At 47.6% G+C, this 26,455-nt stretch overlaps 1 protein-coding gene across 1 annotated transcript in view; it reads left to right on the top strand.

Moving 5' to 3' along the window:
• KIAA1549L (KIAA1549 like) overlaps positions 1-23,952 on the top strand; it is a 258,248-nt gene extending 234,296 nt beyond the window's left edge. The window contains exons 19-23 of the mRNA XM_088017490.1: positions 3,382-3,732; positions 14,888-14,985; positions 17,434-17,582; positions 18,736-18,887; positions 23,646-23,952. Of these exons, the coding sequence (XP_087873616.1) occupies positions 3,382-3,732; positions 14,888-14,985; positions 17,434-17,582; positions 18,736-18,887; positions 23,646-23,927 (1,032 nt within the window). The 3' untranslated portion in view covers positions 23,928-23,952. The remainder of the gene's footprint in view (positions 1-3,381; positions 3,733-14,887; positions 14,986-17,433; positions 17,583-18,735; positions 18,888-23,645) is intronic.
• The last annotated feature ends 2,503 nt before the right edge of the window (positions 23,953-26,455 follow it).

The following is a 26,455-nucleotide window of genomic DNA, read 5'->3' as shown; positions in this document are numbered from 1 at the left end:
AGGGAAATGTAACGGGCAACGTGGTGCAGCAGGATGTGGGGGGGAACGGGAGCTGGGAGAGCCAGGCTCTGCCACAGCCACCCCTGGGTGACTTGGGAGAAATCACTTAAACCACTCTGGCCTTGACCACCTCATCTATAAAATGGGGCTTGGACTAAATGGTCTCCTAAATTCTTTCAGGGTTTGAAATTCTGTCTAAAATGTTCTCTGCGTTATGAAGAAAATTTGTTTTCAGAAGTTGCATTCACGAGGCCCCTGGGTGGCTCATTCGTTAAGCATTTGCCTTCGGCTCAGGTCATGATCCCGGGGTCCTGGGATCGAGCCCCACTCCGGGCTCCCTGCTCAGCGGAAAGCCTGCTTCTCCCTCTCCCACTCCCCCTGCTTGTGTTCCTTCTCTCGCTTGTCTCTGTCAAATAAATAAATAAAATCTTAAAAAAAAAAAAGTCGCATTCACTACCCTAGAAGGTGTCATCAAGCCATCAGGGAGCACATTTCCGGGAGAGCCATCTCAAGTCTTTCCCTAAAGATCCCCAATTGATAAGAGCCCCATGAGGGCATGCACCCAGGTATGAAATGTTTTTGAGTTTGTTTATTGGGGCAAAAGTAATTTTGCATTCTACTCCATAACCTATTTTTGCTTCTGTTCCTATAAAAATAGTATTCTCAATTCTTACTGTAGATGTTTGTTGATAAATCTAGATTTGAAAGTTGACAGAGAACCTCACCTTTTGATCTTGAACTATGGCCAGGCCTTAACTCTGGGTGATAAGATTACAGAGAATGTCTCTTTTCTTCTTGGTGTTTTCTGTATTTTCTATTTCTTCGCTAATGCATTTATATTAATTTAATACTAAAGGAAAGTGAATACATCTTCAAAATAGGAAAAATAACAAATTTCTGACCTTCCGTGTATAGATTTTAAGGGGAGAAAGACTTCCCTTTATGAACGAGTTTCCTGGTGACATTTTCTTTTTGTGCTCTATCTCATATATCTGAGAGGCTTACACATAGTAATTACATGAGAAACAGGTGCAGTTGAATATATAAAAGTAATAATAACGATAATTATGGTGACGACGGTTACCACTGTGTTTTGCCGTATGCTACTGTTCTAAACTCTGTACGGATCATCATATTTAATCCTCGTAAGACCCCTGGAGGCAGGTGCTACTATCCTCACTTTACAGGTGAGGAACTCAAGTGATAGAAAGTGAAGTAACTTTCCTGGTTAGAACATCGTTTATGCCCTGTCTTCTCAACACGCCTTTTATTTATTTTTTTAATATTTTTTATTTATTTGACAGAGAGAGAGAGACATCGAGAGAGGGAACACAAGCAGGGGCAGAGAGAGAGGGAGAAGCAGGCTTCTTGCTGAGCCGGGAGCCCGATGCGGGGCTCGATCCCAGGACCCTGGGATCATGACCTGAGCTGAAGGCAGACGCTTAACGAACGACTGAGCCACCCAGGCGCCCCTCAACACAACTTTTAGATCTGGCCTTGCTGTAGCATCTGTCCTCTGCAGCAGGAATTTGACCTCCCCGTAGCGATCACTTAAGCTTTTACTTCTGTCCTGAGGCTTCTCTGTCTCTGTTCCATGGAAGCCCGTTGTACCATCTGGCACCTGCACAGATCTCAGAGTTCAAGGACACTTTCTGGAGCAACTCTTGACTAGTGGGGGTTGAGAGCTGGTGGACAAGATTTTGTTATACAGTCCTCAACCATGTTCTGCTTGTTCGTTGGCGCGGGATTGGGGGGGTGGGTTCCAAGGGGAATTAAGCCTCAATTGCCCACAGCAGTCACTAATTTAGTGCCTGCCCTTGATTGGCTTTTTTTTTCTTCCCCCAGTTTACTCATTCTAGGCCCTGACTCCCATTCCGTGGAATTGTTTTCCAAAATAAATGATCTGTATATATATAAAGTATGTCTCAGGTCCTGCTTTATGGGAGAACCTAAACTAAGACATTGCCCCAAGATTTACTCAGCTGTTAAATTGTGCCACCCAGGTGGGAGAATATTCATTCTCTGTAAAATAATAATAACCACCCAGAACCAGGATATAAATACCTAAATCTTTTTAAATGGGTGTGTGTGTATGGCGAAGGAGTTTACACACACACCCCGGTAGGCTTGGGAGTGGAATAAGTACACCAAAGTTTAATGGATTTTTAGATTTTTTTTCCCTCTTACTTATGCATATTGTCTAATTTTGCTAAAGTGGCAGTATGTCACTTACGTCATAGATGGAGAGCAGGATGGCAAACTGATCTATGCTGATTTATTCTCACGGAACGCTCATGTTCTTCTAGCCACGGACATGCTTGAGTGAATGTGGACTAACTACTCCCCCACAGCCTTACTGTCAGGCTATCATAGACCCAGACACAGGCCGACTTCTTAAATAAGCATTCATTAGCAGGCGAGCATGAGACGGTCGGTGCAACCTGCTCTGGAGGCTGATGATGCCCCAGCCTCTGCCAACTCAGGTACTGCAGCTGCCCCCTAGGTGAAAGGTTCACTGGAGGAAGGCGGGAGAACATTCTAGATCTGTTGGTCTCAACCCTGAGCAGGCAGGAGAGTCTCCTGGAGGGCTGGCTAAATCACAGTTTGCTGGGCCCTGCTCCAGAGCTTCTGATTCAGTGCGGAGCCCACTTTGAGATCAGTGTGATCTAGAGGCAGGATTTTGTTGCTCTCTCCAATAAAACTGGCATTGGGCAGCCAGCGATTCCCTAAATGGCTGGACACGGGACCATTTGGAGAGTTAGTCTAGAGTCCAGAGCATCAACCATTGGGGTGTAGACTACCAGATGCTCTAGATTCTTTTACCTAAAAGGCATGAGGGTGGAGAATGTCTCTAAGTGGTTTTAGAGAATATCATTAATGCTGTCAATGAAAAGCCATTTCTCATCATCCTTACGCCAGTTAGCAAAGCCTGCTGCATTGCTGGAGCTCCGGAAAAGTGAAGCCACATGGAGAGCTGGCAAGTGGCCTTCCAAACACAGTGCTAGCTGACCACCCCTGTGGGGTGGATTCCTGGGTAGGGCAGCGAGGTGCTAACATAAATGAACACTACACCTAATAGCAGGAGTCCAAGCTGAACACTTTTTTAAAAAGATTTTATTTATTTATTTGACAGAGAGAGACACAGCGAGAGAGGGAACACAAGTAGGGGGAGTGGGAGAGGGAGAAGCTGGCTTCCCAGGGAGCAGGGAGCCCGATGCGGAGCTCAATCCCAGGACCTTGGGATCATGACCTGAGCTGAAGGCGGCCGCTTAACGACTGAGCCACCCAGGCGCCCCCAAGCTGAACATTTTAAAGTGCAGACAGCGTTAAGGGGAAGGAAAGGTCATTAACAAATCAATGGGCATGTGTTTGATCCCCCAGACGGAGCCTGAGATCATAGAAGAAACCAACATTGACAGAGTGAATGAGCCCCGGGGCTACGCCAGGTCAAGGCAGGTGAAGGGCCACTCGGAGACGTCCACACTCAGCTCCCAGCCATCCATCGACGAGGTCCGGCAGCAGATGCACATGCTGCTGGAGGAGGCCTTCAGCCTGGCGTCCGCGGGCCACGCAGGCCAGGGCCGGCACCAGGAAGCCTATGGCTCAGCACAGCACCTGCCCTACTCGGAGGTGGTGACCAGTGCTCCGGGGACCATGACGCGGCCCAGGGCAGGAGTGCAGTGGGTGCCCACCTATCGCCCAGAAATGTACCAGTACAGTCTGCCTCGGCCGGTAAGTCAGATGTCCCACCCACCTGCCACCAGAAGGTCAGCTCTACCCAGCGTGTTCCCAAAGGGGGTTCTCAGGGCAGGGACTTCTAGGGATAAACCACCTGGGGATTTGGAGACAAACTCTTCTGGGCTCTCATCCCATCCTCCACCCATGATCCAAGCCTAAACCCAGGGGCACAAACACACAGGAAGCCCTTACATCAAACCGTAATACACTGTAGAATGAATTTCCTTTCGACTACCCCTCCTGTAAAGGCTTGACCTCATTCTTCATGCTCTGGTGGTTTCCTGCACTTCCAAGTGCGAGGACCCATTTTAAATGTCAGAACACATTGCAGAGCTGCGTATTAGGGGGCCATGGGCCTGGTGGTTCAGAGCAGAGGCTCTGGAGGCGGGTGGTTTGACTCTGAGTCCCTGTTCCCTGACTCACTAGCCTTGGAGACATCACTTAAATTCTCTACAGGTGAAGTCAACAAGAAAAATAACCCACTTCCTAGGGTTGTTGTAAAGATTAAACGAGTCGATCTATCTGAGGCACTTAGAAGAATGCCAGGCACACAGTAAATGCTACAACAATGTTAGTTGTGCCTACTTCATTTGCTGGTAAGTGCGCTTCAGGATCGGAGAAAGCACCCAGTGACTGAAAGCTTCCATGATTTAAACAAGAATTTTAATTAGTGTGCATTTCACTCATTACCAGAACATCTACAGATACCTTTTTAAAAAGATGGATAAACCGTGGACCATAATAAATGATGCATTGTGCGTGTATAGATTTTACCCTCGTAATAGTCTACGCCCTATCCCCGAGGGTTACTCATTAATAGAGCTTTATAAGTTGTCATTGTGATGTATAATAACATAACAAAAGCCAACAGTTGTTGTTTTACTTTTATTAGGTATTGATCATGTATATGTGTATGCTCTTGATCATGCTAACTCATTTATTTAGTCCTTACTACAAGTAAGGACCACTGAGGCAGGTACTAGTTTTATCCCTATTTTACAGGTGAAGGAACTGAGGTTACACACGTGTTCAGGTCCCACAGCCAGGAAGGGGCACCGCTGGGACCCAGAGCCAGGGATCGGCACCAGGGCTCGTATTCTTAACCAGCATGCTGTTCTCCCTTGTGCAATGTTACAATACCTCTTCATCCATATTATTTCTTTCATCTGCAGGAGACTAATTGGGACACCTATGGGCTGGTGGACCCTCGTGATAATTTCATGCCCCTACCCTCCACGGTCCATACCACACAGGCACTTAATAAATTGCTGCTATGCTGTACGACCACATATTGTTCTCCTTTGCTCCAGATTCCCGCTTCTCCTCCAAGTCACTGAGATGTCTCCCCTTGACCCTGCTCCTCATCCCCTCTATCAGTTCCCTCTCTTTGATTGTCAGCGTCTAGCCTTAACCTTTCCCATTGGCTAAGCTTTAGCAAGAGAGACTGAAGTTTATTTCAAACAGAACCTCGAGGATGGGGTGGCTGTGTGTGGGGGGGACCATCATCTGCAAGCATTTGTCCTTAGGTTGGCAGGTGCAGAATTTCTATCTTGTCTGTTCACTCCACGGGGATCAGCTCTTGGGAATTTGACTCACACTGATTAGGCTCCCAACAACTGTTTTATTAAGGATTCGAACTTAGCAACCCACAGTGAGAAATTGGCTGACCACATGGGCCAGAATACTTATGCTTGCTGGTCAGTGTGATCTTTCATTAAGTAAAAGCCAAGCTGAGGAAAGTAAAACATTGTCAGAAGGAGAGCTAGTTATTATTGGAGCTATCTTCTTCTCCATCTGTGATAGGCAAACCTGGAGAGTACAGACAATGAAGGACAAAGGGTAAACACCAGCCATCTTTTTTACATCCCATTTTCTGAGGTATAGGTAGAATACAATGCAAAATTCTTAAAATAGTCTTTAAGCTAAAATAGAAGACTTTGGGGCGATGCCCAGATCTCAGGAATCTGAGTCTGTCTCCACCATCAGGGAAGTTTGCTGGACATGTTCAAGAAGCACCACCTTCCAAAAGGGTGTCAGCAACTGTGGGGCCACCACCAGCCATGCTCCCATCAGCTGGAGTCCCAAACATCCTTTTCTCAGAAAGAGAAAAATTCTCACCAAGCCTTACAAATCCATCACCTTTAAAAGACTTTCCTTTGGCCATCATGTTACGGTTGGCACAATTATAGTTTTCTAATTGTCCATTAAATCGGTACCCACCCTTATGGGAGAAGAAGGGGTTTTTCTTACTGAGATTTAGAAAATGCCCGGATCTTATCACATTTATACGCAGCTCTTAAGTGTCTGTCCCCTGGGAAGAGTCACCTGTATCTGTTCTGTATTGATTCATACTGACTTCAGTTTCGTTGGCTCATCCTTCTTGACCTCCATACATTGACCTCATCCCTGGACTTGCCCTCAGCCCGGAGTAGAAGGGCACACAGCGGCTGAATGACTGTAGCCAGTGGCTGCAACTCTGAGCCTCGGATTCCTTGGCCATGAAACAGTGGTGATAAGAGGTCTTCAGTGAGGATGAAGTGGGCATTCATGGAAAATGTTTAGCACAGTCCTGCACCTGGGGAGCACCCGCTACTTGTTTGCTGATATTAATCAGAGGGCTTCCGATGAAGCTCAGCACCTCAAATTGCTCAATCAATGGTAGTCATCATTGTAAAAATATTCTGCCCTTTTCGCTGAATTCCACTAGTTATATTCCTTCTCCTGACAGTTCTGGGACTACATCTTTTCCTCCTCATGCTCTGTTGAATTCCTTTAAGAGCATGCTCCGGGTGCCCCAACTGAGGGTCCCAGAGAAGCTTCACTTCTGTTGAAAGATGATTCTCAACAGCTGGACCCCTCTGGCTGGAGGCCAGACTCTGGGGATCCATAGAGAGATCCGATTTCAGAGAGAAAAATTTAAACAACCAGGAGGAGTCTTCCAACCGCTGATGGAATCCATGTCCATCCATGGTGCTTCAATTTAACAAAACTATCTAAAAATTTCATTGTGGGACCTATGAAAACCTAGATCATTCTGTTCGTTATAATTTGGGGTTGGCAGTGGTGCCAAGAAGGGCAGCAACATCAGCATTCTAGGCTTGAAAAACAAGGCCACCGAAAACTGGGAAAGAGCTGAGAAATAACACAGCAGAGAGATGGGCCATCAAACCAGAACACTATCAAAGGCAGTTCTCTTGTTATGAAGGCTTCCTCTTTTTTGCCAACACATGTGGTCCCTATTTTCATAAAAGGAAAAAATAGCTAACAATACACAGTAGAAATAATGATTCTTAACCCGAGTTCTTTGCCGAGCCCCCTTGTGCTATGATAATGTCGAAATCAATAGAAAAGGTGGTGATTGAGAATGATAACTATGATTACTTTTCAGCTTCCCAAAAGGAAGCACTTGGAGCTCCGCCGGAGGATAATTGGAAGCTGGTGGTTTTCAATGAGCTAGGCCAGGCTGATGCCATTTATATCACGGCAGCCTGGGACTTCCGCACTGCAGTTTGGGGGACTCTTGATCATATTTCACCCCAGAATCTGTGATGAGATTGGACTTGACACCTAAAGACTGATCCAATTTTACCAGCAGCCCTAATGAGTCTGTGTCAAGTGGAATGAAAACATCCTTCAGCCTTCCTGTTGGTGTCAGAGGAGGGGATTCAGAGAAAGGTAGTAGAGTTAAAACAGCCTCCCCACTAGAGGCTTTCCAGGGGCAACTAACAGTAATAATTACAACAACATCAACAGTGGCCATCTATTGAGTTCCCATTATGTATTGGACACGAAGCTAAGTGCTGTGTAGACATTATTTCTTCTAATCTAACTAGCATTCTATGAGATCCATATTATTATCCCCATATACTCAGTGAGGAAACTGAGGCTCAGAGAACTGAAGAAACATGCCCAAGGTCACACAGTTATCAAGGCTAGGCACAGGGTTAGAGCCTAGAGCTGCCTGACTTCAAAGCCCACACACTTTCCACCCTTTGGCCCAGTGAGCCTTGGGGATGTCCCCCAGGCTTTGAGGAGACTCAGATCTCCAGAACGTCATAGTGTGATTTCCTCATAAGGAAGCTGACCCTGAGGGGATTTTGTCCATTCCTATCACTGCCGCTTATAAGCGAGACACCTCTATTAGGATGAAATCGAGAATTTCACGGCTTTTCTTTTTTCCTGTTCTCCCCTCAAAATCAAAACAAAACCCCTGTTGATGAGATCGGCAGACCTGTCAGATACGAGTCTGCAAACACCACAACACTTGGGTTCAGGAAATAATTACGTTTCTTATGTTTCTCCAAATCCGATTTGCATCTGTTCTGAGCTCCCGTCTGGTCAGGTGGGTGGGAAATTCAATGTCAGTTTTTATTGGGCCCTCTCCGCCTCTGGGTGCTCCAAAATCATGGGTGGCTTGAGGCGGTCGGAACACCGGGAGCGGGTCTGTCCCTGGCACTGTTGGTGGGGCACTGTCTAACTCTTGGGAGTCCTTGAGGCAGGTCACACTGTCACATGTCCTACAGCCTTGGTGTGGGGGTCTTTGCCTCTGGACTGCCCTGAGGAAGCCCCCTTGAAAACCAGCTAAGTACCCAACACCCTGCAACAGCATACCCCTCGAAGCTTAGAAAAATCACTCAAGTGAGTAAAAACCATAGTTTATCCAGGAAGGCTGCATGGGAAGGGAGAAAGGGAAGTATAGGTGATGAAGTCTGAAAAATACTTAGCCCACAAAACTCAGGGAGTGCAGGACATACACCTTTCTTTATTTTTCTCTTCTCCATGTGCCAAAGGCTCAGTTTCAGTTCAGGGTCTCCCTTTCTACCCGTGGGTTGAGCTGTTGCAGTGTCCTACATGGTGCAAAGCATGGTGAAGGGGTGGGAAGTAGGCATCAGAATCTGGTTTCGGTTTGTCCTCATCTAACTACTCTGGCTGGTGTCCCTGAGAAGTCCTTATTTCCATCTAATCTCCAGCTGTTAGTCCAGGAGGAGCACAGCTGGATCCTGAGACTCCTGTTTGCAAGCTCTGTCCAGACCCCTCTCCTCTCCCTGACATGCTTGAGTATGCTCATTCTCCCTGTCTCTCTCTTTCCCCCTCTATCACACACACACACACACACACACACACACACACACACACACACACACACACACACACACACACACACACCCTATCCCTCTCCCCTCTCTAGCATCTTCCTCATATTAGCCTCTCCCTCCCTTTCCCCGAGAGCGAGGCAGGACCCAGAGCCCCTTCTCCAGACCCATCAGCACCTAAGCCCTCTGGCTTCCCTCCCACTCTCCTAACCCAAGGGTGTTCACCTCATCTAGGGGCAGAATGGTCTAAATGTACCTCTCTTCTTCCAAATCTCTTCTTTCAGCATCAACTTTAGGCCTTGAGTGCTTTAGCACTTAGGTTTTTGATATTCAAAATCCTAAATTCAATAGTTTTGGCTCTCGAAACTCCAATGAGAACTGGCTCTTGGGCCATCCTCAGTGGTTGTGGCTATGGTCTTCCTTCCCTGGGCCAGGAAGGTGGGATACCCTTGCTGCTTGGCATAGGGGAAAGGCCCTGGATTCCAGGAATTGTGGGGAGAAAAAAGTGTTGATTGCTACAAACACTATATGAAAAGATTACCCTGTCTCAGAAGGAAGTGATTTTACTTATGGAGGACGTACTGTGTGCCAGATGTTACATTAACATATAAAATGAGTCTTTCAGGGGCGCCTGGGCAGCTCAGTCATTAAGCGTCTGCCTTCAGCTCAGGTCATGATCCCAGGGTCCTGGGATTGAGCCCCACATCAGGCTCCCTGCTCAGTAGGGAACCTGCTTCTCCCTCTCCCTCCTGCTTGTGGTCCCTCTCTCACTGTCTCTCTCTCTGTCAAATAAATAAAAATTTAAAAATCTTAAAAAAAAATAAATAAAATGAGTCTCTCAAACAGCCTTTGGCATGGGGGGTCTAATACTGTTAACCACCATCACCTGGTGAGAAAGTAGGCACAGACAAGGCAAGTTGCCCAAAGTCAAGCAGCTGGTAAGGATCAAGCCAGGATTCAACCCTGGTTTTGTCTGATTTCAAACCCATGCCCTCTGTACCACACCGCCCTTAGCTCAGGATTGCAAGACAGCGCCCTCAACTGGCTATGGGATTTTGGACAAGTCAGTTTACCTCTCTGGGCTTTAGTATCCCTTGGTTAAGGTAAGGGGTATGGTCTCTGTGTCTCCTGCTCTCTTTCTAGCTTGAAACTTTTATGAGTCCCGAGGCCTTGGAAGCCTTAGAATGTGACTCTGTCAGTAGCTCATGGTGAACTGACAGATGAAGATAAGCCCTGGGTTTTCACCATGGGATTAGTCTTCAATTGCCAAGTCCTCTGTGTTCAACTAAAGAACTATCCTTCTGGGAGACTTTACTTCCTACACCAGCATGTAAAGCTATTTATAGGCACATGTGGACACCTGTTTTGCCTGGAGCAGTATTTTAAGTGTCAGCACAATGCTCCGTTATTAGCGGGTATGGAGAGATTGCTGCATCCACTCTGACCTGGGGCTGGCTTGCTGGTACTGGATAAAAGCCTCCAATGAGGGTGGGCTGACTGTGGCCTGTCAGTCCTCCTTCCCCCACCAGTACAAAGCCTGACACCCTCTGACCTGTCCCTCCAGCTGCAGGCTGCCCCTTTGACCTGTCATCCCTATTGTGCTCCTCTTGAGGTTGATCTTGACCACATTCGTCCTTCTGGATGGATGCACATGCACAAGGAGGGGCCAGCACACAGTGGGTCTTACCTGGGCTCACTCTCTACTAGGATTTCTAGAGAGGTTGGCCTTGAGCCGCTCCCATCACCTCCCAAAGGACATCACGACTGAAACTTTGAGCAGACTATGTAGTCACCTTTTCCCCTTCTACTCTGACTACCAAACTTCTAAGCCCCAAGAGTGGCCTAGTCTAGTCACATTCAGGCTCCTTCCACCCAAGAGACCTCAGGCCTGTTTACAAAAACTGCCTTCTGTTCTGAGTCTCTGATCTCCTTCCTAGCCAGAGGGCAGGGATCCCAAAAGATGGTGTCCTTGGGTGCCAGGCTGGGTCCACTGTCATGGAACAGGGAACTTGGAACCAGGCAACAGTTCTGAGGAATAGCTTCCAGTGAAATTCCAGTCACAACGCAGCCAGCAAGAAGCCAAGTTTCCAGACACGGAACACGAGAAACCAGAATGTGAGGGCTTAGAAGTCTGGGGAACCTGCACAGAGGGAGGGAGGGAGACACCAGGAGAGGTCATTCTCTCAGCCCCCGAGCACAGGGCATGGGCTCTACTTTTTATGTGACCCCTGTGTCCCCTGAGGATATAGCCCAAAGGCAGCTGTCTGATCTCCTGTTCAGTCTTGCTCGTATCTGGAAAGATCTTCCAAAGAAAGGAATTCTCTTGGTACTTATCAAAAGTTCAGAATTTTTAATCCATTCTTTGGTGAAGTGCTACAGGACAGACACAGGCATAAAAAAGGCTTTTTCTTGGCTGGAAAACTGTGTTGAGCATAGAATAAGGCTTCCAGGGATCAGGGATAAAAATAGGTCGTCTGTCTCCTCTACCGAGTATCGTGAGAGAGGCCAGAAGAGGGAAGAGGGGCTATAAATCCCTTTCTCTGTTTTGGGAAAGGCATGTCCTTATTTGATGGTTTATTGATAATAATGGAGTACAAGCTGGAAGGACATCCAAGATTATGATTTCAAACTCTCTGCAAAATCTTAGAGTTCAGGGAGGTCCCAGGTTGTCATCATGCTGGTAAGTGAAGGATCAAATTCACCAGCACCAACCCCCCCCCAACTTCAACCAGAGAAGCTCTGCTTTAATCTGGTTATGTGTTCAGGTTATGTCATAATGATTTCATGGCTATAGAAAAGTTTGCTTGGAAGCCCATGAGCTACTCCAATGCTTTATTTCACAAGGAAAATGAAAACCAAACAAGCAAAAAATGAGGAGCAGAGAGACTGAATGACATGCCTACAGAAAGTGAACGGCTGAATCAAGATGAGAATTTGGGTCTCCCGACTCTGATTCACTCAACATTCATTGAACAAATACTTATTCAGCACTATTAGGTGCAAAGCATTTTGCTTCATAAGGTCGGGGTAACATGGTTGCTGAAACCCAAGAAGTTTAGGATCTAGTGGAGCTTCAGAGTTTGGTTCCCTGAATATGACTTTAGCATACATTGTTGATTAATGCTCAAAAAATGAAAATGCAGCATGGTAATGTAGCTTTCCAAATTGATTCAGCCAGTACCGCTAGATCTGGGCAAATGTTTTCTTTCATTCTTGTTCTGGAAAGTTAGCATTGCTGATACACTCCTAGGCTGACAGTTATTTTCTTTGAGCACTTTGCATTCCATGGTCTTCTAGGTGATGTTGAGAAGTCCAACGTCAATCTAAATGTCCTCCCTTTGGGGCGCCTGGGTGGCTCAGTTGGTTAAGCAACTGCCTTCGGCTCAGGTCATGATCCTGGAGTCCCGGGATCAAGCCCCACATGGGGCTCCCTGCTCAGCGGGGAGTCTGCTTCTCCCTCTGATCCTCCCCCTCTCATGCTCTCTCTCTCTCTCTCTCATTCTCTCTCTCAAATAAATAAATAAAATCTTAAAAAAAAAATAAATGTCATCCCTTTGTAGATGATATGCCTTTTATCTCTGGCTGCTTTTAAGATGTTCTCTTTGCTTCAGGAGTCTACCATTCCAGTACAATGTATCTAGGTTTGTGTTTTATTTATCCTGCTTGGGATACATTGTACTCCCTGAACTTAGTAATTCATTGATTTTATCCAATTCTGGAAAATTCTTAGTCATTGCTTCTTTAAATATGGCCTCTCTTCTTCTCTGGGACTTTGGGACTTTGATTAGCTGCATGTTAGACCCTCTTACTCTGCCCTCCATATTTTTTTACTGCTCTTTTATATTTTCTATCTCCTTATCTCCTTGGTAATTTCTTTAATTTCATTTTCTAGTTTGTTAATTTTCTCTTCATCTGTGGCACATCAATTACTTTTTGAGTGTTGAGTGTTTTCTTTCAGTAATTACAGCCCACTCAACACTCAACAGCCCCCTGTTCCCCTAGAGCCCCAGTTAATATATCTCTGATGTTGAGTGTTTTCTTTCAGTAATTACATTTCACCTCTAAAAGATCTATTTGTTCTTTTTCAAATCTTCCTGATCACTCCTGAGAGTATCTCTGGTCATTTATTTGTTACAAACATTTTTTACCTTTCTGTTTTCTGTTTCGTACCTAGAAATTTTAAACTCTTACGTCCTTAAAGATGTAAATCTGTTGTTTGGTTTTTTTCCTCCTGATTTTCACCTATGTTTTCTGGTCTTTGATTATGAGCTCCTGTTTGCTTATCTTAATCTGTGCCATTCCTGAGAACCTGGGTTAGGGAGATCACCGCCAAAGAGGACTTACAGTGGCTCCTGCCTGAGCCTGGGAGCACAACCAGCCTCCCTCCGTGCAAGGGACTAATGTCAGCCCCTTGCAGGTTGGTTGTATCTCAGTTCCACTTGCCCGCCCCTTCCCCCACTTGCCTGTCCCAAGGCTTGATCTCTTAATCGTTTGCCAACATGGTGCTTGACTTCCAGGCAACCCCACCTTTCATATTTGCATACTTCTATTTCTATCTTTGGTTTCAGCTCATGGTTTTGTTTAAGTTTGCTGAGATGCGTGCGGGGCCGGGGAGGGGGGGGGGCGGGGGGGAGGGGGTATGGGTAGGGTCTTTGAGGTTTCCCTTACATCTTGCAATTCCCGAAGTGCATTAAGATGTATGTTTCATCTAGGATCTAGTTGTTAGCTCATGGGTCGGCCCTTTCGAGTATGTAGTCTGCCATAATGCTGCAGGGCAGAAGACCTCATTCAGTTCAAAGAACCCTATTTATGGATTCCCACCGCTGCTCTTTTTGTCCTGATGCCTTCAGGCTTAAAGACTTGTCAGCTTGTTCCTCCAGAGATCTAGCAGGCATGATACCTAAAGAAAAAGATGAATGAGAAGCACAAGTTAAGCTTTGTCTTCCCAGAGAGCATTTCTAGATTGTCTCCTGCTAAAGGAGGCTGTGGCCTGGCTCTCTGATCCTGTCTATCTCTGACTGTTTTCCTTTTATCTCCTCACGTGTTGATCAAAGTCTTCACTTTTGTGATAGTTCCAATCCTTTATCTTTGAACAGTGCTTTATAGATTGTGAAATGCTTACACCGACTTGCCTGATCCCCTTAGACCCCCTTGGTGCAAGGCATCCTTGTTCCCATTTTAGAAGAGGACAGCGAGGCCCAGAGAGTCCACCTAACTTGCTTAGGGACATAAAGTCTATTTATCAGCAAACTAGGACCTCCACCCTTACTTCCTGACTCTAAACCCCTTGCTTTCCCCCATTAAACGTGCTTTCTTTGAGTGAGAAAGTAAAATGCAATCAATGATTCACCGTTGCAGGCACGAGGATACAGCTGACAATAAAGCCCCTGCCCTCATTACACTCTAGCTGGTGGCAGATAATAAATAAGCAATGATATAATACCAGAGAGTGACAATTGCTATGGCAAAAAATAAAGCAGAATATGGAGATAGATTAACTGGGGCTCTAGGGGAACAGGGGGCTGGCTGAACGAGACGGAGGGAAGAACCACGGGCAGAACTGGGAGACAGGGTCCAAGGGAGAAGCAGTAGCATGTACCAAAGCCAGAGGCAGGAAAGCACTAGATCAGCGGAAGGACTCCGTGACTAAGGTGGCCCAAGCACAGGGGAGCATGACAGAGATGACATAGAAGACGGGGCTGGAGGACAGAAGGAAGAACAAAGGGCAGAGTTGGAGGAAGGAAGGAAAATCTGACCTGGAAGCCTGCTTTCCTTTTTTTTTTTTAAAGATTTTATTTATTTTTTTGAGAGAGAACACAGGGCGGGGGTGTGGGGGCAAGGGGCGAGGGGCAGAGGGACAAACAGACACCCCACTGAGCACATAGCCTGACACAGGGCTGGATCCCAGGACCCCAAGATCACGACCCAAGCCAAAGTCAGGCACTTAACCAACGGAGCCACCCAGGCTCCCCCTACTTTCCTTTTCAGTAAGAACCTGTGTGTTGATCGACACTGCGTTTTAACACATCCTCCTCTCTTGCTTGTCTCTTTCACAGGCATACAGGTTTTCCCAGCTTCCTGAAATGGTCATGGGCTCTCCCCCTCCACCTGTCCCTCCCCGGACTGGCCCCGTGGCTGTTACTTCTCTCAGGCGGTAACACATTGCTTTCTTGGCTTGTTTGGAGTGTCTGGAAAGGATTCGGTCCCGTGTACTCTGACCCGACGGTTTTCCTTCATGCCCGCCCCATTTCAGGGTGCATCCCCGGTACCGAGAACCATGTGTCTGGGGGGCCCCAAGTGCCATGAAGGAAGTGGGAGCACAGAGAGGGTTGACCAACTTTCTTATCATTTGAAATGGAAAGTTCTACAGGACTTGAAGAACCCCAAGGGCAACCAACCCATACCCCGAAAGCCTCATACCCTGACCTTCAACATCTGAAAATTATTCCAGCTAAGTCCACTACAACGGCCACCTCCAGTCTGGGCAGCTTCTGGCACCTGTGTGTGGGCCCAGAAGTCCCTTTGTCGTTTAGGGGTAGTGTCCAAGAAGCTAGGGAGTGGCATGTCTGGGCACCCACCCTAACTCCTGACTCCGAAGACAGGAGGCTGAGAGCACATGAACTCAGATATGTATAAAGAGATGAACTCAGAAAGCTATAAGTCAGACATGATAAAGGTACTGTCTTTGTTCTGTAATGGTATGACAAGCCCGTGTTTTAAATAAAGGTAGGCGAGAAATACAAAATCCATGAGCACTGGGAGATGCTGGAATAGGCATCAGGTCCAGGATTAAAGAAACGACCGTGCCCTGGAATAGGGATAGGCCAGTGCCCTGGCCCTCCTACCCCAGCCTCCCCTCTCAACATGCTAGCCACACTCTCCCTGGGGACCACAGGTCTGACCTTTGTGAAAATGGTGAAGAAAAATGAGTTCCCCCCAGAAATGACCCTGCCTTCATTTCCAGTGGTCTGGAACACCGAGCTGTAGGTGAGGTGTAGACACCAGCTCCTGACTGCAGTCGAGCTCAGGGTGGGGTGGGAAGCTGCAGACTAGGGTTCCAGCCTAACCTGCTGTGTAACCCTAGGCAAATTGCCTCAACTTACTGGCCCCCATTTCCTTATCTGTAAAATGAAGGCAAGGGCCTAACTGATCACGGAGATTCATCCAAGGGGGCTGAGTGTATGGGGCAGAACCCAGGAATTTTCCTGGGAAGGGTTTCCTAAACTAGGAGCAGATGCCTGGAATAGTATGTGGGAAGCTAGGGATAAGGGGGAGAGCAACCAGGAGAAAGAGGGGAGGGAGCGAGAAAGGAAGGGAGACCCCACACTACCGAGCCTCCAGCACCCACCCTGAAGTTGAGTCAAATCATCACGGCCTCTGAGCAATAGTGGGGGGCTTTAATTACTCCTGAGAGTTCTAATGCAAGGAGCTTCGCAGCAGTCATTTGTAGCCGATTTGCTAAGGGCCAGTGTCAGTTTCTTTCTTCTCTCAACCATCCGTCCCCTCCCATGCCTTGCACGGTGTCTGCCATCTTGCCAGATATCAGCAGGTCACTGCTTCCCATTTAGACCCGAAGGATTAGAGCAGGGAGGAGCCTTGGAGAGGGGGTCATCTGCCCCTTTTGTTTCTCAGATGGGGAAACTGAGGTTCGGCAGGGGGAGGAAGCTAGAACCCAGATGTCTGTCTCTTGCTGTGGCTCTGTTCTGTTCTTCACAGTGACAGACACTCCGCTGCTCAGAGGGTGGCCATATGGCCTGGCAGCCTGCCACCTGCTGTGGCTGCCTTTGCCTCCTTCCATTTTAATTTTAGGAGAGCCTGAAGTTCCTCTGTGAGGGGGAGGACAGAGACTGGCTAAAGCACCCTCTATTAGAGGGGGAGGCTGGCCGCCGTGGCGCCCAGGCAGCCTTCTTCTTACAGCTTTCTGAGCACTGAGTGGAAATAGGATGTGTGTAATGGGCTGGATTCTCGGCTTTCCTGTGGGTCCCCCCGCAAAAAAAAACAAGTGCTTGTCATTCATAACGCCTAGAAAGTGCTAGGCTCCTGCTTCCTGGAGCCCCCCGAGCTTCCCGAGAGTCTTGAGCTTCTTGAGGCCAGAATCAGCAGCGACAGCAGGGAACGTGGTCCTCTGGGCCCTCGCGGGTCACCAGCCCCGGTGCCGGGGGGGGGGGGGGGGGGGGGGGGGGCGGCCGCCACTCCAGACGGAGCCTTCTCATTGGCTGCTGCTGATGTCATCCCCTCCCAGGCCGACCATCCCCGGCTAATACCCAGCGCTAATGGCCTGGCTTATTTTTATGCGGAAATTAAGTGGGCTACTCCCCAGAGACACAAGAGCCACTCTCGGGGGAACACTGACCTTGAATATCTAAAAATGACTCCAGCTCGGGCCACCACGACGGCCGCTCCAGGTCTCGGCGCGCCGGCCTCCTTTGTGAGTCGGGGGCAAATCCAGGCCCGAGGACCCCACCGTCGTGGGGCTTGGAGGCCGCCGCGGCTCCCAGAGGCGACCCCCCCCCCGAGGTGACAGGCGGCGGGAACTTCTGGGTGGCGGTGCGGCGGCGGCGGGCGTGGGGAGCGGCTAACGCAGCCCCTCTGCGCCCCCCAGGTCCACCTCGGACGTGGGCAGCAAGACCAGGATGGCCGAGTCCGCGGGGCCCGAGCCCGCCCAGCTGCACGACAGCGCCTCCTTCGCGCAGGTGTCCCGAGGCCCCGTGTCCGTGGCGCAGTTGGATCAGTCGGCTTTAAATTACTCAGGTGGGCAAGAGGAGAAACGCCTGAGAAAGGCCGGCGCTGCACCCCAGCCCCACCCGGGTGCTGTGTGTGCTCTTTGCACTGCCCACCCCCCACATTCCCACTCGCCACCTGCTACCTGCCATCCTCAGCAATGGAGGCAGCTGTTACGTCTGACTTCAGTAGCCCTGGCTACAAGAGCTACTGCTCTATTTCTTTGAAAATTCTGAAACGTGACAAAATAGGAAGATATGTGTTACAGTCAGGGTAGCTGTTAACATTTGCCAGACTTCAGGGTTTCTTTTTAATTTATATTGATCTTTAAAGCATTACAGAGAGAACTGTCCAGCCCTATCTCATTCCCCTTCTTCCCAGAGGTAATCCCAATCCTTAAATTGAGGGTGTTAACTTTTTTGCTACATATGTATGTATATGCAATAGTGTATATTAATGCTGTTGGTATTTTACATGTACACAAGTGATATCAAAGTATGCCTTTCCTTCCGCATTTGTTTTCTTGACTCAGCCTTGTGTTCAAGATGGGTAGGTACATGTAGATCTAGTTCATTTGTTTCAACTGCCATATGGTATTCAAAGATATGATAGGCCACAGTTTATCCTTTCCCCTAAGAAGGGACATGTGGGTTGTTTCCAATATTTTGCTATTACAGACAGTGCTGAAATGAACATCAAGGTTTATCCATGCCCTAATTGGTTTTTTGAGTCTGTTCAAAGCATACCTTTTAGGCGAAAACTGCAAACACCCGGTTGCTAACACTTACTAAAGCATTCACTGTCTCCAGAAATTCCATCAGTGGAATCCATTCCTTTTGGTTCCTTTTCTTGCCTTTTTAAAAATACCTCTTCCCCATGGGAGAAAATCTGGACACTGAGGTGTCCCTTCTTGCCAGTAGGTCAGGGGTGTTGGGATGGGGATGGGGGAATCGGCGAGGGGAGTTGGGCCATCATTTCTCTAGAAAACCAGGTCTGCATCATAGCAGATGACTGTGCAGGTGGGCAGGGCTGGGGCTGCAGGTGAAGATCTGCTCCACACCTCATTACCCCCTCCCCCCATGCCAGAGTTCCTCCATTTCCCAGCTTCCCCCAGCTTCGGCAAATGCCAACCCAAGAGGTAGGGTGCTGGTCTAATCTTCCCCATGCATCTCCTCCGTGCCAGGTAATACGGTGCCGGCAGTGTTTGCCATCCCAGCTGCCAACAGACCCGGCTTTACTGGCTACTTCATCCCAACGCCTCCCTCGTCCTACAGGAACCAGGCCTGGATGTCCTATGCAGGAGAGAATGAGCTCCCAAGCCAGTGGGCCGATTCGGTGAGACCCTTGCTGATTCCCTCACAATCTTACCTGCTGGACACACTTGAGGGAGAAAATGGATGAAAGGTTGAGACAGTGTTTTTTTTTTGTTTTGTTTTTTTTAATCTCAGCCTGCTTCCCACCAACCAGGTGGCTAAGTTCAGCCATTTTAGAGGAGACAGTGAGGTCAGGTGGGATGTCTTTTGACAGAGGGACTTGAGATCTGCCTTCCAGTCAGGTTCAACCTCTTCCTAATGGGGTGACCTTAATCAAATAACTTTTTATTCTGTCATTTTTAGACTGTTTTCTATGTGCCAGACACCATGTTAGATGTTTTATATATATTATCTTATTTAATCTTCACAACAATCCTATCCGGTAGGTGTTATGATTCCCATGATGTGGAAACTAAGGCCTAGTCACGTGACCTGACTGCCTAAAGACACACAGCTATTGTACATGAAATACCAGAAAATATAGTTTTAGAAATTGAAGATTGAATTACTTTGCATGTAGATCCTAAGGCATTCTACTTGACTTCCAGCAAAGGACTATCTTGTCAGGATCCCCTGGTTCCATCCTCCATCGTAGGAATATATGGCACAGTGGGCCTGGCCTAGCCTACACCACAGAGAGGCAGCAACTAGTTGAACCTGGATAGTCACACCCAAACTTGCCTCTGAGTCACCTGTCAAAGGTTGCTAAGTAAAAAAAATCAAGCAAACAAAAATAGCACAATGATGGCCTCTAGTGTGGGTTGCCCCCATCCATCTGTGAGACCATCCATCATGGATAAGAAAGGCAGGCTGTCTCCCAGGCTCAACCTGAAGGTTCCCTGGTGCTGTGTGTCATTTTAGGGTTTGGTCTCAACATTTGAAATATATCCTAGATTTAGCAAACATGTTGATGCCCAAGGCCTGGGTCATCTTTTCTCTCTGTCCAAACCCCTGGGGTCCATACTTTCTACCTCCACAGATTCAATTCAGCCTTGGTGTTGGTGTCTATTTTTATCATAATGATGACACATTTGAACACCACTAATGGGATAAAGCTATCCTATATATATTAATTTTCCTGATGATCAAAGCTTATCCTTTTAATTTTCAAAGCACTTAAAATATCTTGCATTAAAAAAATTCTGGAATGAATTATATCCTTTCCTCCTTCTTTAAAAGAGGAACATAATTTAATTTGTGTCTAACAAATGATTCAGCATCATCATTATGCCTTACTAGTAAAATGACATTTGTAAGATGGACTCTGATGGTAGGATTATTACCCCTATATCACACATCTCCCAACTACTGTAATTTTTGGAGTTACTACAAGGCTCAATATGGTTTTTCTTTTTTTGATCTTGCTCCCAGCCAGACCTTCTATTGCTGTCAGTGTCCCCACTTCCACAGATATACTCACCCTTAAATATACTTTTCCTAATGGACTGTTATCTGCAAATGAGGCATGTCTGAGTTCCTTAGAATTGTTTGTCAAGTTGGAGTAAATAAGCTTTAAGAGTAACTGTAGGGATTCCCTATTGTTAAGTCTACAGATCTTAATGTGAGACTTTACGGCATCTGTTTTGGTTGTTTGTGGGCATTTTTTTGCTTCCTTTGTCATGCTCGGCTATTTTAAGCAGCTGAAATCACTGGGTATGAGTTGATCATTTCAGAGCTTTCTTGACTCCATAATTCCACTTATAGTCTAAACATAATGTGTACTTTTCAGAAAGTAGATGATACTTAACTTGTGATAATTAGGCAGTAAACCTACAGCTTTGTCGGTTCACCCTCTGCATGGAAAGTTTCACTGGGTACTCTGCGGGAGTCAACGGAAGTATTTTCCCAAACTTTGGCCCTTGCCCTCAAGACACAGATGATAGCTTAGCCAGGCTTATGGCCACTTCCAGATGCTTTTGGATTCATATTGCCTTAAAGATGAAGGAACAGGAACCCAGCAAATCAAAACCCAACCTTCCTAACAGGATGATTTGACCATTCTGGGTCCATCCCTGTCAGTGTGAGGGGGAGTTAGTTTTCTATTAGTTGTTTTTAAGAGGAACATGTTTGCTGCAGCCTAAATGGGTCTTTCCTGGCGCCCAGTTACCACCTACAGTTAAGCAGGCTGGTGGGTCCATGCATGGAGCACAGTAGCCAGGAACCACAGCAGGGAGCACAGGGGATTCCTCACACGTGAAAGAAAGTGCAGGAAGCTCAGAGGGACCCGTTGTCAGCTTGAGAAAGTGAGGCAGGGATGGCGTCCACTTCTACATCCGTGCGAGAAGGAGAAAACCCCCACCATCATTTGGGGGTCTGACCTTCCTGATCCCAGGTATCCAGACATCAGGAGCTAGCTTAGACAAAATCACCTCAAAATCACCCCTTGACAAATGGGTTTCATCCTTGGTGCTGGATGGAGAAGGGTTGGGAGGGGTGTGTTGTGATCACTAGGTGGTGCCTGCCTTGGGCACTGCCTGGGGAAGCAGTGGTGTTTGCCAGCCCCGAATTTTGGCCAGCAAGATGTGATGGCTCCAGCCTGGATCTACTATTAGGGGAAAAAGAGTTTCTTAGAGGAGTGACTCCACTCCATGATCCCTTGCCTGTGCCAGCCACTGGCACCTGCACGCTTGATGCCACAGAGCTGAGGGGTCTCAAGAGTTGGATGCTAACTCTCAGCTCCAGCTGAATTGAAATGCAGGGAAGGGGGATATGACTGCTTCCCTCACAAACATATGGCACCATCTGGTCATCCTTCAGTGATTTTCAAACTGTGTTCCTCAGAACCCCAAGTTCTGAGAGACTCCCTACTGTGTACCATGCATAATTCTGGGTACTGGTACACGGTGATAGGCAAGCAAGACACCGTTCTGCCTTTAGGAAGTTGACGGCCCGAGACAGGTGATGATGTCATGGGCGATGACTGACTCTAGAGAAACTACTGGAAGCATCTTACAGGGAGCCCTTGGCTAATGTAGGGCAGGGGAGCGTGTCCTGGAAGAAAGGACGTTTGAGCTGAGACCTGATGGGTCGGTCCCCTGTCTGGGTCTTGGCTCTGTTTCCCCACAATCACTTGTGCATTCCCAGTGCTTGTGGACCAAGGACACAGACAGTTCGACTCTGGTTTTCCTCTAAGATGCAAGGGAAATATGTACAGCCCTTGTGTAGAAAGACCCACTATTAACACCTGTTTGCCACTTTGTCTTTCTTTGCCAGGCCTTGGGAAATTAAAGCCCCAGCTTTTGGAACATCCATCCTATTATTTCTTCCCTCACTCGGGTCCTCGCAGGCCCTCACCTAGCCCATTGACATAGCCTCAGAACTCTCTCGACCTCCTGTAGTCTACCTCCAGAGTGTCCTTTCTAAAATACAGGCCCCTCCTCCACCTGACGCCCGCTGGTGGCTCCCAGGCCAGGTGTCAGGCATGCATCTCAGAATGCTGCATCCTTGGGAGGGCTTGTCAGAACATCTCAGGCAGGGAGTGGAGGGAGGCTGCATTCCTGCTGTACATTCGCCCACCCAAAATTTCTGACTCATCACCCAACCCCATCCTACCCCATCCTCACCAGGACCCAGACAAGTGTCTCTGTAAAGAACGGGAACCGTATTTCTGAGACATGTGCCATAGAAAACTGAACTCTGCAGCCTGGCATTCGGTGGCTTTCTGATCCGGCCCTGCCTGTCTGTCTTCCCTGAGCTTCTCCCGCACCCTGTACATCCTCTCTGGTCAGACCAAACTCTTCGAAGATTCCTGAGTGCACCATCCTCCACGTACCCCCTGCCTCTGCCTTTGCTTTTCCCTCTGCTGGAACACCCCTCCCAACTTGCTTCCTGGCAACAGCCTATTCATCTTCCAGACCCAACTAAGCTGCGTCTCCCTGAAAGCCCCCTGACTCCCCACACATGTCCCTTCCCCGCAGCACCCTGTGCCTTCGTTGTCCACAGGCACGCATCCCATAGGGATCCAGCTAACATTATGGGATATAAAGGCCTCTTGTGGGTTGCTCTGGAACAGCATCCCCACGTGTGGCACTGTTTCTGTGGGAAAGTTAATCCTGAATTCCAAATCACTGACGTGTCCTTATTACTAGAAGTGTCCATATATGTAAGCATCTAAGTATGTGTCTTCCACATTTGATAAAAAGAAAAAATTTTCAAGGAACTCAGATCACATCCCAGATCTGAGACAGTGCAGTGACTAACTCCCAGCCCTTGGCGTCAGACAGACTTGCTCCAAGCGTGTGTCGGTGGCCGGTTAACCATGTCACTTAAGACTGTGGCACTCTTTGCTTCAGTGTCCTCTTCTGTAAAATAAGGATGACCATATCTGCCTCCTGGGTTGTTGCTTTGAGAATCAAATGAGATAATGTGTGGGAAGCCCTGAGCGCAGGGCTCCTTCCATGTTGGCAGTTACCTGTTGGTAATGAGTCCCTGAGTCCTTCGAGGTCTGTGAAGAACAATACTTCTGTTTGCTGGATTGTGCTTATGTTAAAAAGGTAGCTGGGTAGATTCAGGTGTGGACTCTGTTTGTAGCAAGGTTCAAAAACCCTACTTCATTCATCCACCCAGCATATCCAGTGAGTCCAAATGACCTGCTTTCTAAACAAACAGACTCCAGGTTTTATATGTGTACAATGGTACCTGGTCTCCATTTTCTTCTGAACCTCTTCCCTTGTCTTCAATTTCCCCCCACCCCACCCCCGCATCCAGTATCAAGCATGTCCCATGACTCGAGCCCCTTCCTAATCCCGGGCCCTTCCCTTCTCTCCAACACCCTCTGCAGGTCCCCCTCCCAGGGTACATCGAGGCTTACCCCCGGTCGCGTTACCAGCAGAACTCTCCCTCCAGACTCCCTCGCCAGTACAGCCAGCCCACAGGTATGCACCCCAGCCTGGAGCAGGCCCCGGGGCCGTCCGCGGCGGCCTCGCAGCAGAGCCTGGCTGAGAACGACCCGTCTGATGCGCCCCTGACCAACATCTCCACCGCAGCCCTCGTGAAGGCCATCCGGGAGGAGGTGGCCAAGCTGGCCAAGAAACAGACAGACATGTTTGAGTTCCAGGTCTAATACCTCAGCCCCGTGGAACTTCCAGACTCCGAGGGAACAGTCTTCCGGTGTCTCAACCTGACCTCCTGGGACTTGAGGCACAGACCACGTGGGAGTCTTTCTCACCCTCTGGACAGGTGAACGGTGGGGCTTCTGGGCAACAGAGGAGATTCTTGGCCAACTGAATTCTTGGCTTCTTCAGCTGACTGTATGTCAAGAAGTCCCCGCGTGGGACTTTATGTTTGATATTCTGTGAAGTTAAATGTTTGAACTGTGGGTGTATTTCCCTATGGAGCCTTAGTCGCAAGAGACACTAACTGATCTGCCGATCCCTGATCAATGCCACATTTTACTAAGTCACCAGAAGGGGGAGAACATAGCTCTGTCTTCGGTGAGTTCTGCATGTTAACTCTGTTTCTGCGTTAAAGGCGATGCAGGCATCTAAGCACCAGACTGCACCCTCTCTCGTTCAGCCGTGACTGTAACCATTACAGTCGCCTTTCGGTCTGTGAAGGAGGCACTGACTCCAGCCAAGAAACTCGAGTCCTTTTCTTTTAAAGGTTCAGGTTCAAAGTCAGATGAATTGGATAAAAATCAGTACTGTCCATGACTACACCTATAAATAGTCCTGGCTCTTTTTTTTCCTCCCGTTCATTAAACAAAGGCCAAGGAAGAGAGGAGTTTGGGGGGGAATGGTGGGTTTGGGTTGACAGGTTTTTTGAAAACGTGTCGTTTTGGAACTAGAGTACCCTGCAAGGTCGTATCTAACTGAAAGGGAATCGGTGCTAAGAGCTTTTAGGATCCTACAGAAGAAAAACAGTCATATGTTGGAGGTTTTTTCTTTGCCCGGCAATGAAGGTGGCCTGAGAACAAAGCTTCTCTCTTCTTTGAGATACTAGAAACATCAGCGTTTACAGGAAAACCTCTGTCTCTTCAACAGCAACGTCCGGCAGGCGCTGCTGAGTGACACAGAAGGAAGGAGTAACTGATGCCTGTTCCGAGCAGAAATAGTCTCCCCCCCCCCCCCCCCCCGGCTGCAGCCTCTGTTTATAGAAGCTTCTGAATGTAGAAATCTGTTGATTTACGTTTAAATGTAAATACCATTTATAAAAGTGTATGGAGTTTGCCAGTTCCCTCCCTCCCCGCCCCCATAGTCAATGGATGCAGGAGGACATTGGCTGACTTTAGGACCGCCATGTGGCAAATCGCACTCCCTGAGCGGTGAGTCGGTCTCCAGAGCTCTGGGTGGACACTGCCTTGCAGCCCGGAGGCACCAGCTGCTGACTGTCAATGCCTGAGCAAAACAGCCACGGACTTCAGGTGGCCCCGGGGAGGGAACACTCCCGCTCCCTCACCAGCTCTGTTGGGGGCTTCCTTGGTGTCTGTTGGAGAACGAGGTCCTGTCCTGCCTTCACCCATGACCCATCTAGCTTCAGCTGTGTCCATGCCTTCTGAGCCCATCTTGCCATTTTCCTCATGAGTTTCTTTGGTCTTTACTGAGAGAAAGTGGAAATTTAAAAGTTGAGAGAAGAATAGGAGTGGAACTGATTAGAATGGGAGATTCAAACTGTCAAAGCACAGGCTTTTCAAAGAAGCTGTTTTTATTTCCCAATGGCAAATTGCCCTTTCTGGAAAGTTCCGGAGAAGATGTGTCATGGAATCCCCCCAGTCAAGTCTCTTGTTCAGATGATATTAGATAGTGTCCTTTTGGTATGCTGGTTGATCTTTCATAGTGTTAGTTTTTTGTTACTTAAAAAAAAAATCAGCTATAAATAAAATGTATTTTTGTAATTTCCATGTGTATATATGGTATATTTCTACCAATGGCCAGTTGTTGTAGTCCAAAACCTAAATCAGCTTGCAAAACACTGTGGATGGTGCAAGATTTTATTGACAGATTAACACAATGCCTAAGTCTATCCAAATAGGTATTCAATGCACTTGAATGAACAAAGAGCCAAAGAAACTCAGCCTTTTCATGCAAATGGTATGAGTCTGATAAAGTCAGCCACATTGTCCCGCCTTATCAATAATATTAATATTTCATCAGTGCAATGATATCAACCCAGTACTTTGTCTACTTGGTAAATGCCTGGAAATCCTGTATGTGAAAATGAAGTTTCAAGACCTTAGTGTAATTAAAATAGATGCTTCAAAGACAGTGTCTGAGCTTTGGATGTTCCAGTGGCTTACAGAGAAAGAGCCTGCAGTTTGCAGTGGTGTGGCTCCAGCTTGCTAATAGGATGGGGAAACAAATCATTGCGGTCTTTGCAGAACCCCAGGAAGTATTGAATTAGTCAACTGAGACGACTAAAAATATAGTGTGTAAATCAGACACCCTCGTAAACTAGACACCATAGGTTTAAGAAAAGTATATGGGAGGAAAACCTTAAGTTGAAAAGAAATCAATCTGTTCATGTTTTTTCCAGCACTGGGGAGACATTGTTAGATTTTTCTGTGACTGACAAATATGTGGTCCCTTCTCTGAAGAGTCTCCTGACCTCGTGGAGGGGATAGATGCCTGGACAGCTGACTCTGAGCAAAAGCAG

The sequence above is a fragment of the Eumetopias jubatus genome, unplaced genomic scaffold (assembly GCF_037043125.1).
Source record: "Eumetopias jubatus isolate StellerSeaLion01/CBP00866 unplaced genomic scaffold, mEumJub1_p1.0 scaffold_13, whole genome shotgun sequence".
In the NCBI taxonomy this organism is placed as follows: Eukaryota; Metazoa; Chordata; class Mammalia; order Carnivora; family Otariidae; genus Eumetopias; species Eumetopias jubatus.
Note: the sequence above shows the minus strand (reverse complement) of the source record. Positions and strands in the feature narration are given on the sequence as shown.